The sequence below is a fragment of the Macaca nemestrina genome, chromosome 2 (genome assembly GCF_043159975.1).
Source record: "Macaca nemestrina isolate mMacNem1 chromosome 2, mMacNem.hap1, whole genome shotgun sequence".
Classification (NCBI taxonomy): domain Eukaryota; kingdom Metazoa; phylum Chordata; class Mammalia; order Primates; family Cercopithecidae; genus Macaca; species Macaca nemestrina.
The window spans coordinates 108,152,683-108,165,641 of NC_092126.1; the positions used below are offsets into that span (position 1 = coordinate 108,152,683).

The 12,959-nt window shown below is 39.5% G+C and overlaps 1 protein-coding gene across 1 annotated transcript in view; it reads left to right on the top strand.

Moving 5' to 3' along the window:
- LOC105480317 (kinesin family member 15) overlaps positions 1–12,959 on the top strand; it is a 97,941-nt gene that overhangs the window by 27,615 nt on the left and 57,367 nt on the right. The window contains exon 8 of the mRNA XM_011738987.2: positions 10,885–11,094. Coding sequence (XP_011737289.2) covers positions 10,885–11,094 — 210 coding nt within the window. The remainder of the gene's footprint in view (positions 1–10,884; positions 11,095–12,959) is intronic.

Below are 12,959 nucleotides of genomic sequence, written 5' to 3' on the forward strand. Positions count from 1 at the left end.
GTACAAGGTTTTATATTTTTGCTAGTTTTCTTGTCCCTGTAATCTATTGATACTTCAGAGAGATGCACTGATTTCCCACTAAGGTGTTGGTTTTTCAGTTTCATTGCGATTTTTCTCTGTATGTGTATGTATATATACATACACATATGGAAACACAACAAGTCCTCACTTAACATCCTGAGAGGTTCTTGGAAACTGACTTTAAGTGAAACAATGTATAATAAAACCAATTTTACTACAGACTAATTGATACAAAGAAGAGTTAAGTTCCTACTGCATATTTCTAGTCATAAAAGCATCACCAAACTTCCCAATAAGGACCCAACACACTTCTAATATTAAACATTAAAATGTGAACTATACATTCATTTTAAAAAGATGATAAAAACAACTAAGATAATTGTTTACCCAGGTTTGGTGGATAAGTGAGTGATGGCAGTCATGGTGTTGGGTTAAATCAGGAATAAATGTTTACAAAGTAGAAATTGTCAGGAGCACTTCCTACCGCCATACAGTTCAGAAACAAGCGATAACAAATATGGTGGGCTCACTGAGTACTTTCGTACTGCATTGTTTATTGTCCTGTATTTGTATGAGTATCATATACTTTATGAAATTTTTTTTTTTTTTTGAGAGAGTCTCACTCTGTCTCCAAGGCTAGAGTGTAGTGGTGCGATCTCGGCTCACTCCAACCTGTGCCTCCTGGGTTCAAATGATTCTTGTGCCTCAGCCTCCTGAGTAGCTAGGACTACAGGCATGTGCCACCACATCTGGCTAATTTTTTGTATTTTTATTAGAGGTGGGGTTTCGTCATGTTGGCCAGAATGGCCTTGAACTCCTGACCTCAGGTGATCTGCCCTCCTCGGCCTCCCAAAGTGCTCGGTTTACAGGCATGAGCCACCACACCTGGCCACTTTATGAATTTTTATTTGGCAATATTTGTATTAATTCATTTTCTACCATGCTTATTCCTGTTCAGGTTTACATGTGGCAGAAACCAACCAAGACAGGACACCATTCTATTGCAGGCACATACATCCAGTCAGTCAGACTGGGATCATTTGGATGTGCCAGTTCCCTTACCATGCACATCTTTGGAATGTGGGAGGAAACGAGAGTACCTAGAGAAAACCCATGCAGACAAGAGGAGAACCATAAACTTTACACAGACAGTTGCCCTGGCTGGAAATCATTTTTTTTCCTCAACTTCGTAACAAAATAACATTGAATGAAATGAAATGGAGGACCTGCTGCTGTGGACTCTTTTGTTCGGTGTATATAGAAGTGTAGAATTAGTATATATCTTCCTTTTATTTTCATCTATAATTCTTTATTGACCCTATACTTTCCTGTCAACACATTTTGCTTTACAAATATGTTTTGTTTGATGTTCACATACCACTCAACATTCTTTTGATTACCATTTGCCTGGTATATGTTTCTCCATCAGGCTTTCTGTTTCTTTCTTTTTTTTTTTTTTTTTTGAGTCTCGCTCTGTCACCAGGCTAGAGTGCAGTGGCGTGATCTTGGCTCACTGCAACCTCCGCCTCCCAGGTTCAAGCTATTTTCCTGCCTCAGCCTCCCGAGTAACTGGTACTACAGGCGTGTGCCAGTGTGCCCCGTTAATTTTTGTATTTTTAGTAGAGACAGGGTTTCACTATGTTGGCCAGGATGGTCTCGATCTCTTACCTCATGATCTGCCCACCTCGGCCTCCCAAAATGCTGGGATTACAGGCGGATTACAGGCGTGAGTCACCGCGCCCGGCCCCTTCTGTTTCTTAATATTTCAAGTGTTTATTGTAAACCACAAAGCTATACTTTGCTCTTTTTTTTAATCGCTTATGACAGTATCTTACCTAATTTATTTACATTACTGTATGATTGTTGATATTGTTAGACTGGTTTCTGCTATCTTTTTTAGTGTGTTTTGCCTATTTCATCTAATGCTTCCTTCTTTTCTTGCCTTTTTGTTTTTGATCCACTATGCAGCATGATTTGTTGAAAAAAACTTTCTTTTTCCCATTACATTGCCTTTGCACCTTTGGTGAATTGACTGTACACATATGGGTTTATATCTAACTGTATTCTGTTCTGTTGATCTGTTTCTTTTCATCAATACTAAACTGTCTTGATTATTACATAACTTGTTGCTAAGTAGTGTCTTTAGATCAGGGACAGTAAGTCTTCCAACATTGTTCTTTTTAACAATTATTTTGGTTATTCATTGTCCTTTGCATTTTCATTTACATAGAACCAGTTTATCAATTTCTACAAAATAGGCTGCTGGGATTTTGAGTGGGATTGTGTTGAATCTATCAATTATTTTTGGTAGAATTGGCATCTTAACAACATTGAGTCTCCCAGTCTATGAACATTCACCAAGTATTTTTGTTTTTGATTTTTTATTTTGATTTTTGTAGAAGTATTCAAGCAAACATGCTTGTATTTGCTTTTTCTCCTTATGTTGCACAAGTGACAGCATACTGTGCTATTTTTATACCTTGCCTTTTTTATTTTAGAGACCAAGTCTCACTATGTTGCCTAGGCTGGAGTGCAATGGCGCGATCTCGACTCACTGCAACCTCTGCCTCCTGGGTTCAAGAGATTCTCCTGCCTCAGCCTCCCAAGTAGCTGGGATTACAGGTGTCTGCCACCACGCCCAGCTAAATTTTGTATTTTTTCGTAGAGATGGGGTTTCACCATGTTGGTCAGGCTGGTCCTGAACTCCTGACCTCAGGTAATACACCCGCCTCGGCCTCCCAAAGTGCTGGGATTATAGGCGTGAGCCATGGTGCCCAGGTGCTTTTTTTAAATAATAGTATTTTGGAATTTGTCTCAGGTTGGAGGATCTCTCTCTTTCTCTCTTTTTATAGCTGTATGAATGTATTTCAGATGTATTTAATATGTAATATACAGTATTTATTGTTATAGAAAGAAAGCATAAAGTACTATCCAAGGAATATACAAGATACAAATAGTTGGGGGCAGTGGCTCACTCCTGTAATCGCAGCCTCTTTGGGAGGCCAAGGTGGCGGATCACTTGAAGTCAGGAGTTCAAGACCAGCCTGGCCAACGTGGTGAAACCCCGACTCTACTAAAAATACAAAAAAATTAGTCAGGCATGATGATGCATGCCTGTACTCCCAGCTACTCCAGAGGCTGAGGTGGGAGGATCATTTGAGCCTGGGAGGCAGAGATTTCAGTGAGACATGAACATGTCACTATACTCCAGCCTGGGTAATAGAGTGAGACTCCATCTTAAAAAAAAGAAAAATGATACAAATAATTTCAGTTTTATACTGTTGATGATTAATAGGGTTATTATAGCTAGGACTCTCTGTTGCCCAGGCTGGATGGGAATGGCCTGATCTCGGCTCACTGCAACCTCTGCCTCCTGGGTTCAAGTGATTCTCCTGCCTCAACTTCCCGAGTAGCTAGGGTTACAGGTGCGTGCCACTACGCCTGGCTAATTTTTTGTATTTTTAGCAGAGACGGGGTTTCACTATGTTAGCCAGATAGGTCTTGATCTCCTGACGTCATGATCCGCCCACCTGGGCCTCCCAAAGTGCTGGGATTACAGGCGTGAGCCACCGCGCCCTGCCAACAGCTACAATTTATTGAGTGAAGGTGCCAAGCACTGTGCTACCTTTTTTGGTACACATTATTTTACTTAATTTTCAACATGCCCTTTGAGATAAAGATACTAATTTCCCCATTTTACCCTATATATACTGTGACTCTCCTACCAAAACTGTGGTCCTCAGAACATCAACATCACCTGAGAGCTTGTTAGAAATGCAGAATCTCAGGCTCCACCTCACACTGAATCTGAATCTGAATTTTAACAACATCCATAGTGTTGGGGTCCGTGCCGGGGGTGGTGGAGAATGAAAGAACACACAAAAGACAAAGACACACAGAGAACATGGCGGCCACGCTCAGAGCCTCTGCCTCACTTTATTTATACCCCATAAACCCCACGTCAGCAGAAAGAATGCAATGCAAAACAAACTTCCTTTTCCCAGATGTAACCTTCTACTCAGTTCCTTGTTTCTATGCTCTTCCTTATCTGCCCGCCGTCTTGGTGCCTACGGGAGTTCATTAAAAGTTCAATTGGAGATACTGTCCTTGAGCCCTATCTATTCTCAGCATACTGTTTTCAAAGGCCCCTGCATTTCCCCCTTTTTGTTTTAGTAGTTGAGTTTTTAAAGTTAAATTTGCGCGCTCAATGATGGCTTGACCTTGACTGTTGCCCTGGATACCGGTGATATGTTGAATATTGTATTGCTGTAAGAAAACTTGTAATTTATGAGAGACATAGGCAGGGGCATTATTAGTTTTAAGTATAAGAGGAATGCCCATGATGGCGAAACAAACCAAGAGATGTGTAATAACAGAATCAGCTTTCTCAGATGGCAACGGAGTGGCCCATTGAAAATGAGAAAATGTATCAATGGTATGATGAACATACTTTAATCGTCCAAAAGAAGGGACATCTCATGGATTAACCCCAGGATGGAAGGATGGAATGCTCAAAGGAGCACAGGAAAGACAAGCTCGAATAAGAGAACGAGCTTGTTTTGTTCTGCAGCATGTAGGTGGCCGATTAAAAGCGAATCAATCTGAGTATTACCATGAACTAATGGTCCAGGAAATTGAGAATGAGAATGAAGATGAGTGATGAATAAAGGAGCTCGACGTTGGCTCAAAGTAGAAGATAACAAGGAAAAGAGTTTTTGAAGAGAAGAAGTAGCACAAAGAGGTAAAGTGGCCTGAGAAATATAAGAAGTAACATAAACGGCGTATTGAGAATCACTAACAATGTTACAACCAGTAGTAGGGAAATCAGGTAAGACCATGAGAATAGCAAACAGTTCTCCCTGTTACACCGAGGGATAAGGATAAACTGTAACTCGAGATTGATGAACACTCCAATATCCAGCCTTACCATTGCTACTAGCATCAATAAAAAAGGTAGGACCTTGAACAGGAAATACAGAAATTGGTGAGAAAGGCAACACAGAATGTTGCCTAAAAAATGAAAAGATCGGAGACTTAGGATATTGGGTAGAAAATTGTCCAACAAAAGAAGCGCAAGCAACTTGCCAAGAATCAGAAGTTGCAAAAAGATAAGTGATCTGATTATGAGTGAATTGAGGAATAATTAAGGAAGGATCTCCTCCCCAAAGTTGTCAACAGTGATGCCGTCCTTTGATGATCAGTTCAGCTAAACGATCGATATAAGTAGCCAAGCGTTTAGATATTTTATTGGACAAAAAGATCCATTTTAGTGGTCGACTAGTTTGATGAATCATTCCTGTGGGAGAAGGTAAAGTATGAAATAAAAGGAAGGGCCTTTTGAAGTTGCTCTTCAACAAGCTGGAGTTCTTGTAAAACCAAAGGAGTTAAATGGCGTGAGTTGTCCAAGTGACTCTCTCCTTCTAGAATAGAAAAAAGATGTTATAACTGATATGTTGGTATTCCTAAAACAGGACGCATCCAATTAATGTCTCCTAGAAGCTTTTGAAAATCATTTAATGTTTTTAAATGATCACGTCGAATTTGAATTTTTTGGGGTCGAATATTTTGTGTTCTTAAGGTATAACCTAAATATTGAATAGGAAAATCCAGTTAAATTTTTTCTGTGGCAATATTAAGTGAGTAGAAAGAAAGCTGAGTTTGTAATGATACAAAAGCATCTTGCTGCTTTTCTCTGGTGGGTGCAGCAAGAAGAATGTCATCCATATAATGATATAAAAAAACAGAAGGATGACGCTTTCGAACAGGATCCAAGGCCCTATGGACAAATTCTTGACACAAGGTAGGGCTATTTAACGTACCTTGAGGTAAAACTTTCCATTGATATCGAGAAAGTGGCTGAAAATTATTAAAAACAGGGACAGAGAAGATCCATACAATGATAAATTAACACAGTTAGAAACTGATTGTTTACAGGATTTAAAGTCCTATGTACGAATTTTTGACATATAGTAGGGCTATTAAGTATACCCTGGGGAAGAAGCTTTTGCTGATATTTTTGAATAGGTTGTCCATTATTATATTTAGGAATAATAAAGGCAAACTTTTTACAATCTTGAGGTTGTAATGGAATAGAGAAAAAACAATTTTTGAGATCTATGACCATTAATTTTTAACTTTGTGGGATAAGGGCAGGATTAGGAAGACCGAGCTGTAAACTTTGCCTAGGTTGAATGTAAACATTTATAGTTTTAAGAACAAGACAAAGACGGGAATTCCATGCAGAAGTACGTGGCTTTAGATTCCTCTCGGCCATTTGTTTTTTGACTTACTCTTTTAAAATCCTAAGTATTTCTTTAGATAATGGCCACTGTTTCACCTAAAGAGGAGTGGTCGTTTTACACTTTAATTATAAAACTTGAGGCTGGTGAACAGTGGCTATGAGTTTAAAAGATTGTAGCCCATTTTGAACATCATATTTTTGATAGCTGAGGAAATATGAAGAATGTTTAAAAAAGCACCAAATTGTTATGAAAGATTTTGTCCCCAAAGATTAATATTGATAGGAATAATATAAAAAAACACTTGACCTTGTTGACCTTTAGGACTGACACAGGTTAAAGGTTCTACGTTTTGATAAACCACAGAAGCAGCACCCAAGCCAGTGAGTATAACTGAAACTTATCTTTTTTCCCATTGTATAGGCCACTAATTTAAACAAATAATAGACATATTCACCCCCATATCAATTAACCCTTTAAAAACTATTTCATTAATATGCAATGAACATAAGGGCTTTTGATTAGAAACTAAAGTTTCCCAAAAAACAGTTTTTTCTGTGCTACCAAACCCTCCCTATTGAGAAGATGTTCCCCTGCCTCTAGGCATATAAATTGTGAACTTGTACCATAATAAGAATTTTATTAGTAACATCAAGATCAATGATTTCTGAAATCATCATTAACTTCCATATAGCACTGTTGTTTTGACCTAACAAAAGTCCTACATGTCCTTTTGGCAAAGGGCCACACACTCTAATAGCTAATTTATATACTCCTCTATTAGGAGATAAAGTATAAGGCTGAGTAATAGCTAAGTCAGCAGCGGCGCTCTGCTTAGTTGCCGCATAAAGCTGAGAAACTGGGGTAAGGTGTGGGATCCTTAAGGAGGACTTGAATTTATTCCTTAATGTTGTAGGCCATTGCTCACTGAATATTGTAGTAGACTTACATTGTAATTGTTGGGGCCTCAAACCTGTGGGCCCCGACTCCCATTTCCCAGGAGAGGAGACAGTAAATTTCCACTTCTATCAGTTTTAGAATGACATTTATTTGTCCAATGTCGACCTTTATCACAACATTTGAACACCTCTGAAGGCAGCTTTCTGCCTCGAGGGATAAAAGTGTTCAATTTTTATGACATTCTTTTTTGAAATGTCTAGGTTTACCACACTGAAAGCAAATACCTTGTTTGTTATTTCCTTTTAAGGCTTTAGACAAAGCTCCAGCAAATAATTGAGCATTATAAATAGCCCCTCCAAAACTAACACAAGTTTTAATATATTTATCTAAATTGGCCCCATTGGCCTTTAACGATTTTAACAATTTTTGACAGTCAGCATATGCATTTTTAAAAGACAATGTTTGTAACAAAATTTTTGAAGCAAAGCCAGCACTCAAAATTTTCAAGACAGCATCCTGAAGACGGGCTACGAAATCTGGATAGGGTTCATTTGTGCCCTGTAAAATCTTCACAGAGGAAAGGGAAGATTTTCCTGTTATCTCTACCTTATTTCAGGCCCTTAAAAACAAAGTCTTGATTTGAGTAAAGGCAACATCATCTAGACCAGCCTGAGCATTAAGAGTAGCATATTGGCCCGTGCCTGTGAGTTGTTCCTCAGTGGGTCCTGGGGGATCACACATAACATTTTTTCTAGCCTGTACATGTGCCTTGTCCATTTACCAGCTGTGCAATTATAACCACTGAGAACGATCAAGAAAAGCCTTCCCCAAAGTCTTCCAGTCTATAGGAATCATCAAATTTTCTGATGAAAAAATATCAAGAAGAGCAAGGATAGGGGTCCATAGTTAGAAATGGCAGCTTTCATTTCTTTTAAAAATTTAATTTGTAAGGCATTAAATTGGACATTATTGCCACCATTTGAAAACTGAGCATTAGGCGCAAAAGAAGCACAAATAATTAGAAACAGATCCAGCTCCTTAAAAAAATATTTTTTTAATTAAAAGTATATATAATATATAATAATACTCATATCCCCAAATATAAAGAATCCCAACATATTAATAAGAAAAGGCAAATAACCCAACCAAAAGTAGCAGAACAAAGAAATGACAATAAACCTATATGTCTAACATCATTACTCACTAGGAAATATGTATATTAATACCAAATTGAGAATCATTACATACACAATACAATGGTTAAAATTTAAAAACACAGAAAATATCAAGAGGTAGTTAATGTGTTAAGCAACTCGAATACTCAACTTCTGTTTGGAGTGTAAATTGGTGGAACCTATGCACCCCTATAACATAACAATTCCCTAGCTGGGGTTATTAATACTATATTAATATTAATAGTTAATATTAATGTGCTTATTTATTGACTATTGAAATACTCATAATATTTTAACAAACAATAAGATATACATATACACTGGTTTTGACATATTAAACAGGTGTTTAGTATAAATTTAAAGTATGTCTGATGTGAACAGGGCTTCAACTTTGCCAAACAAAGGTAAAGATAAGGAAGCCGGGGGGTTGGAGGCTCTGGAAAATCCTTTTTTAACAGGGCAGAAGGAAAAGAAACAGGGAAAGCTCGCAAAGGTGAATTAGAAGAATATATCTGTAATATTTGTTGAAGCATTTCCATAATACTCTGCATGTCAGAATTTCCCTTAGAAGAAGGAAAAGCTGGCTTTTTCTCTTCTCCCCCTTTTGCTACCCACCCCCCCATCCTCTGTTATCCTGGCACAAATGGGCTCCATTTCAGATTTATTTTTTTCCCAAATCCTCAGATACCTTTCCTCCTGTGGCTACATCACCACACTCTGAATCAGTCTCAAGTAACTCTGATGTCTGAGTGATAGAGTTACACAAGGTCCACAATTTTGGAGGCATAATATCCCCTAACTGGAGAGCTCTAAGCAGAGCTTTTACTACCTGTAACCATTCTCTGCGATTCAGCTGCACTTTAGTCTGATACTGAAACTAGTAACAATGTTGTTCAGCATGGGCAAACAATCACTTCAAAGTCTTTTTCTTTCACTTCTACTCCTATAGACAGCAACAGTCCTTGAAACAGGCGTAAATATTCTGAGGCCAGAGAGATGGAATTCCCATAATGAAAGCTTAGGAAGGTTCCCCTTAACAATATCCGGGCCTTACCCGTCCCTAGGGGGTTCCCCTTCTTGTTCTCCCCTACTCACCTGTGCTGACCCTGCTCGCTGCGCCACTTGTTGGGGTCCGTGCCGGGGGTGGTGGAGAATGAAAGAACACACAAAAGACAAAGACACACAGAGAACATGGCGGCCGCGCTCAGAGCCTCTGCCTCACTTTATTTATACCCCATAAACCCCACGTCAGCAGAAAGAATGCAATGCAAAACAAACTTTCTTTTCCCAGATGTAACCTTCTACTCAGTTCCTTGTTTCTATGCTCTTCCTTATCTGCTCGCCTTCTTGGCGCCTACGGGAGTTCATTAAAAGTTCAATTGGAGATACTGTCCTTGAGCCCTATCTATTCTCAGCATACTGTTTTCAAAGGCCCCTGCACCATAGGTGATTCATATGCACCTAAAACTTGTATGTTCTGTTCTGTGGGGTAGGTACCCACATTCCCATTTTACAAATATGAAGGCTGAGTCTTCAAAAGGTCCAGCTGGCCCCAGACCTCACCTAGTAAATAGTGGAGCCACAGGTTGAACTGTGATGCATCTGATTCCAGAGCCTTCATTCTGAACTTTCATGTATCCTGCTTGCCATAGGGAATAGAAGGGAAAAAATACCTTGTAGACCAAAAGAGCTGACAAAACTTTGGGCTTAAAGATAATTTACAGGTTTTTCCTGTCCAACATTCTCATTTTGTAGGTAAAGAAAGGGGTTCAGAGAGGTTTTGTGACTTACATTAGGTTAACACAAATAAAGGGTGGTAAAACCAGTTCTAGATCCTATGCACTCTGATTTCCTGTTTGTTCTCTTTCTGTAACGTGGAAAGGGAACACAAAGGAAAGGAAAATAGCTTCAGTTTATTCCTTAATGGACCAGTAATCTTTCTCATCACCCTTTACAAATTTCCTACTGATTTTGGTGGATGTTGTGTACCATTTGGAACTTGGAATAATATAATTTATCTTAAAAAGCTAGATAACAATGAAAGGCAATAGATATTCTTAATCCCTCTTCTAAAGAGAAAATATGCTTTGTGTAAATATATTTCCTTTTCCCTATGAAAGTAATTAGCTGTATGTTAGTATTTTTCATAATAAAATGAATGATTCTCAAGTGCTTATTTTACGTTTTAAGTGTACTTACCTTGTTCCTTTTTTTTCCCCCTTTTTTTCTTTTTTTTTTTTTAGATAGGATCTTGCTCTGTTGCTCAGGCTGGAGTGCAGTGGCACAATCATGGCTCACTGCAGCCTTGAATTCCTGGGCTCAAGAGATCCTCCCACCTCAACCTCCCGAGTAGCTAGGACTGCAGGTTCCTGCCACTATACATAGCAAATTACTATTATTATTTTTTGTAGAGGTGAGGTTTCACTATGTTGGTCAGGCTGGTCTACAAGTGATCCTCCAGACTTGGCCTCCCAAACTGCTAGGATTACAAGCATGAGCCACTGTAACTGGTCCTCTCATTTCTTTTAATATGTTTTCCTTTTGCATAGGTGTTGTCTGGAGGATGGAGGAACAGACGTGTGGCATCAACATCAATGAACAGAGAATCGTCTAGGTCTCATGCTGTCTTTACAATTACAATAGAGTCAATGGAGAAAAGTAATGAGATAGTGAATATACGGACCTCCCTACTCAACCTGGTGGATTTAGCAGGATCTGAAAGGCAAAAAGATACCCATGCAGAAGGGATGAGATTGAAGGTAAGAATGAAATTATGGTCTTCAACTTGTGTGTGAGTTCTTACTAGCAGTCAATATAGTCGTGATGCATAACAATGTCTCAGTCAATGAGGAACTGCATTTATGATGGGGGTCCCTTAAGAGTATAATAGCTATACCACATGGCTTACGTATGTTGTAGGCTATCCCATCGCAGTTTGCATAAGTATATTCTATGACACCCACAAAATGATCAAATTTCCTAACAGCACATTTCTTAAAATGTACCCGTGTTAGCTGGGTGCGGTGGCTCACACCTGTAATCCCAGCACTTTGGGAAGCTGAGGCAGGTAGATCATGAGGTCAGGAGATCGAGACCATCCTGGCCAACATGGTGAAATCCCGTCTCTACTAAAAAAATACAAAAGTTAGCTGGGCGTGGTGATGCACGCCTGTAGTCCCAGCTACTTGGGAGACTGAGGCAGGGGAATCACTTGAACCTGGGAAGCAGAGGTTGCAGTGAGCTGAGATTGCCCCACTTCATGCCAGCCTGGGTGACAGAGAGAGACTCTGTCTCAAAAAAAAAAAAAAAAAAAATGTATCCCTTTTGTTAACTGATATATGACCATACCAAGCTAAGTGTTTTGAGGGTGGCAAAGAAATAAGAAATTGTTCCTATTGAAAAGAAACAGAGATTTCTGTTGTGGAACAGTGAACATAGATGGGATAGGGCAAGTCTGTCAGTAGCAAAAATGTTTTAATTCATACCAGAGGGGATAAGGGTACGAGAGACAACAGGGGTCAGAGGAAGAAGGGTGCAATGTGGACTGCTTGCGGAACGTGTGGAAAAGAAGTAGTTCTTGACTTGTCAAGGATTTGGGTAGGGAGAGAGAAACAGGAAATGCATGCCTGGCAGGGGGGCATCTCAAGTGTTATTGTGGATGCAGAATGAGTGTAGCATTTGGCATTTCAGCATGGCTCAATGGATGGGTTTTTTAGAGAGGCAAGCAGGCCCAGATTATCAAGGACCAGGAGTGCCAGGCCAAGTTTGTACTCAACTCTGCGAACATTGGGAAACACTTAACATTTCTGAGCAACTAAATGATTCATGAAGAAAGCCTGTTTTAGAGAAACTTAGTCATCTGACCCACTGCTGTTGAGATTTTAGAAGGGAGAGCCCACAGAAAAAGATGACCACTTATGCTGTTTAATATTTCAGGTGTGAAAGGTTAAGTACCTAGTCCTAGACTAAGGTATTAACAGTGGGACCAGAGGTTCTATGTAGTATGTATTGTCAGTATGTATATATAGAGTAATATGAATTGTCAATAAAATATTTATAGATTCTATAGTTTACAATATACATGGGCAAGGGGAGAGGACTTGGAAAGGATGAGGGAAGAGATCTACTTTTTTCATTAAAAATGAGGATTTGAGTCGCCTGACCTACATTTGAGGCAGTTTCAGGCAATCTGAAGCTCATATTTCTTTGTTTTGAGACAGTCTCACTCTGTCACCCAGCTGGAGTGCAGTGGCACGATCTCGACTCACTGCAACCTCTGCCTCTCAGGTTCAAGCAGTTCTCCTGCCTCAGCCTCCCAAGTAGCTGAGATTACAGGCGCCCACCACCACACCTGGCTAAATTTTTGTATTTTTAATAGAGATGAGGTTTCGCCATGTTGGCCAGGCTGGTCTTGAACTCCTGACCTCAGGTGATGACACCCTCCTTGGCCTCCCAAAGTGTTGGGATTACAGGCATTAGCCACTGCGCCCAGCCTAAAGCTCATATTTCTATTGAGATATGAGGCTTAATAAATATTGCGTATGGGCTGAGCATGGTGGCTCATGCCTGTAATCCCAGCACTTGGGAGGATGAGGTGGGAGGATCCCTTGAACCCAGGAGGTCG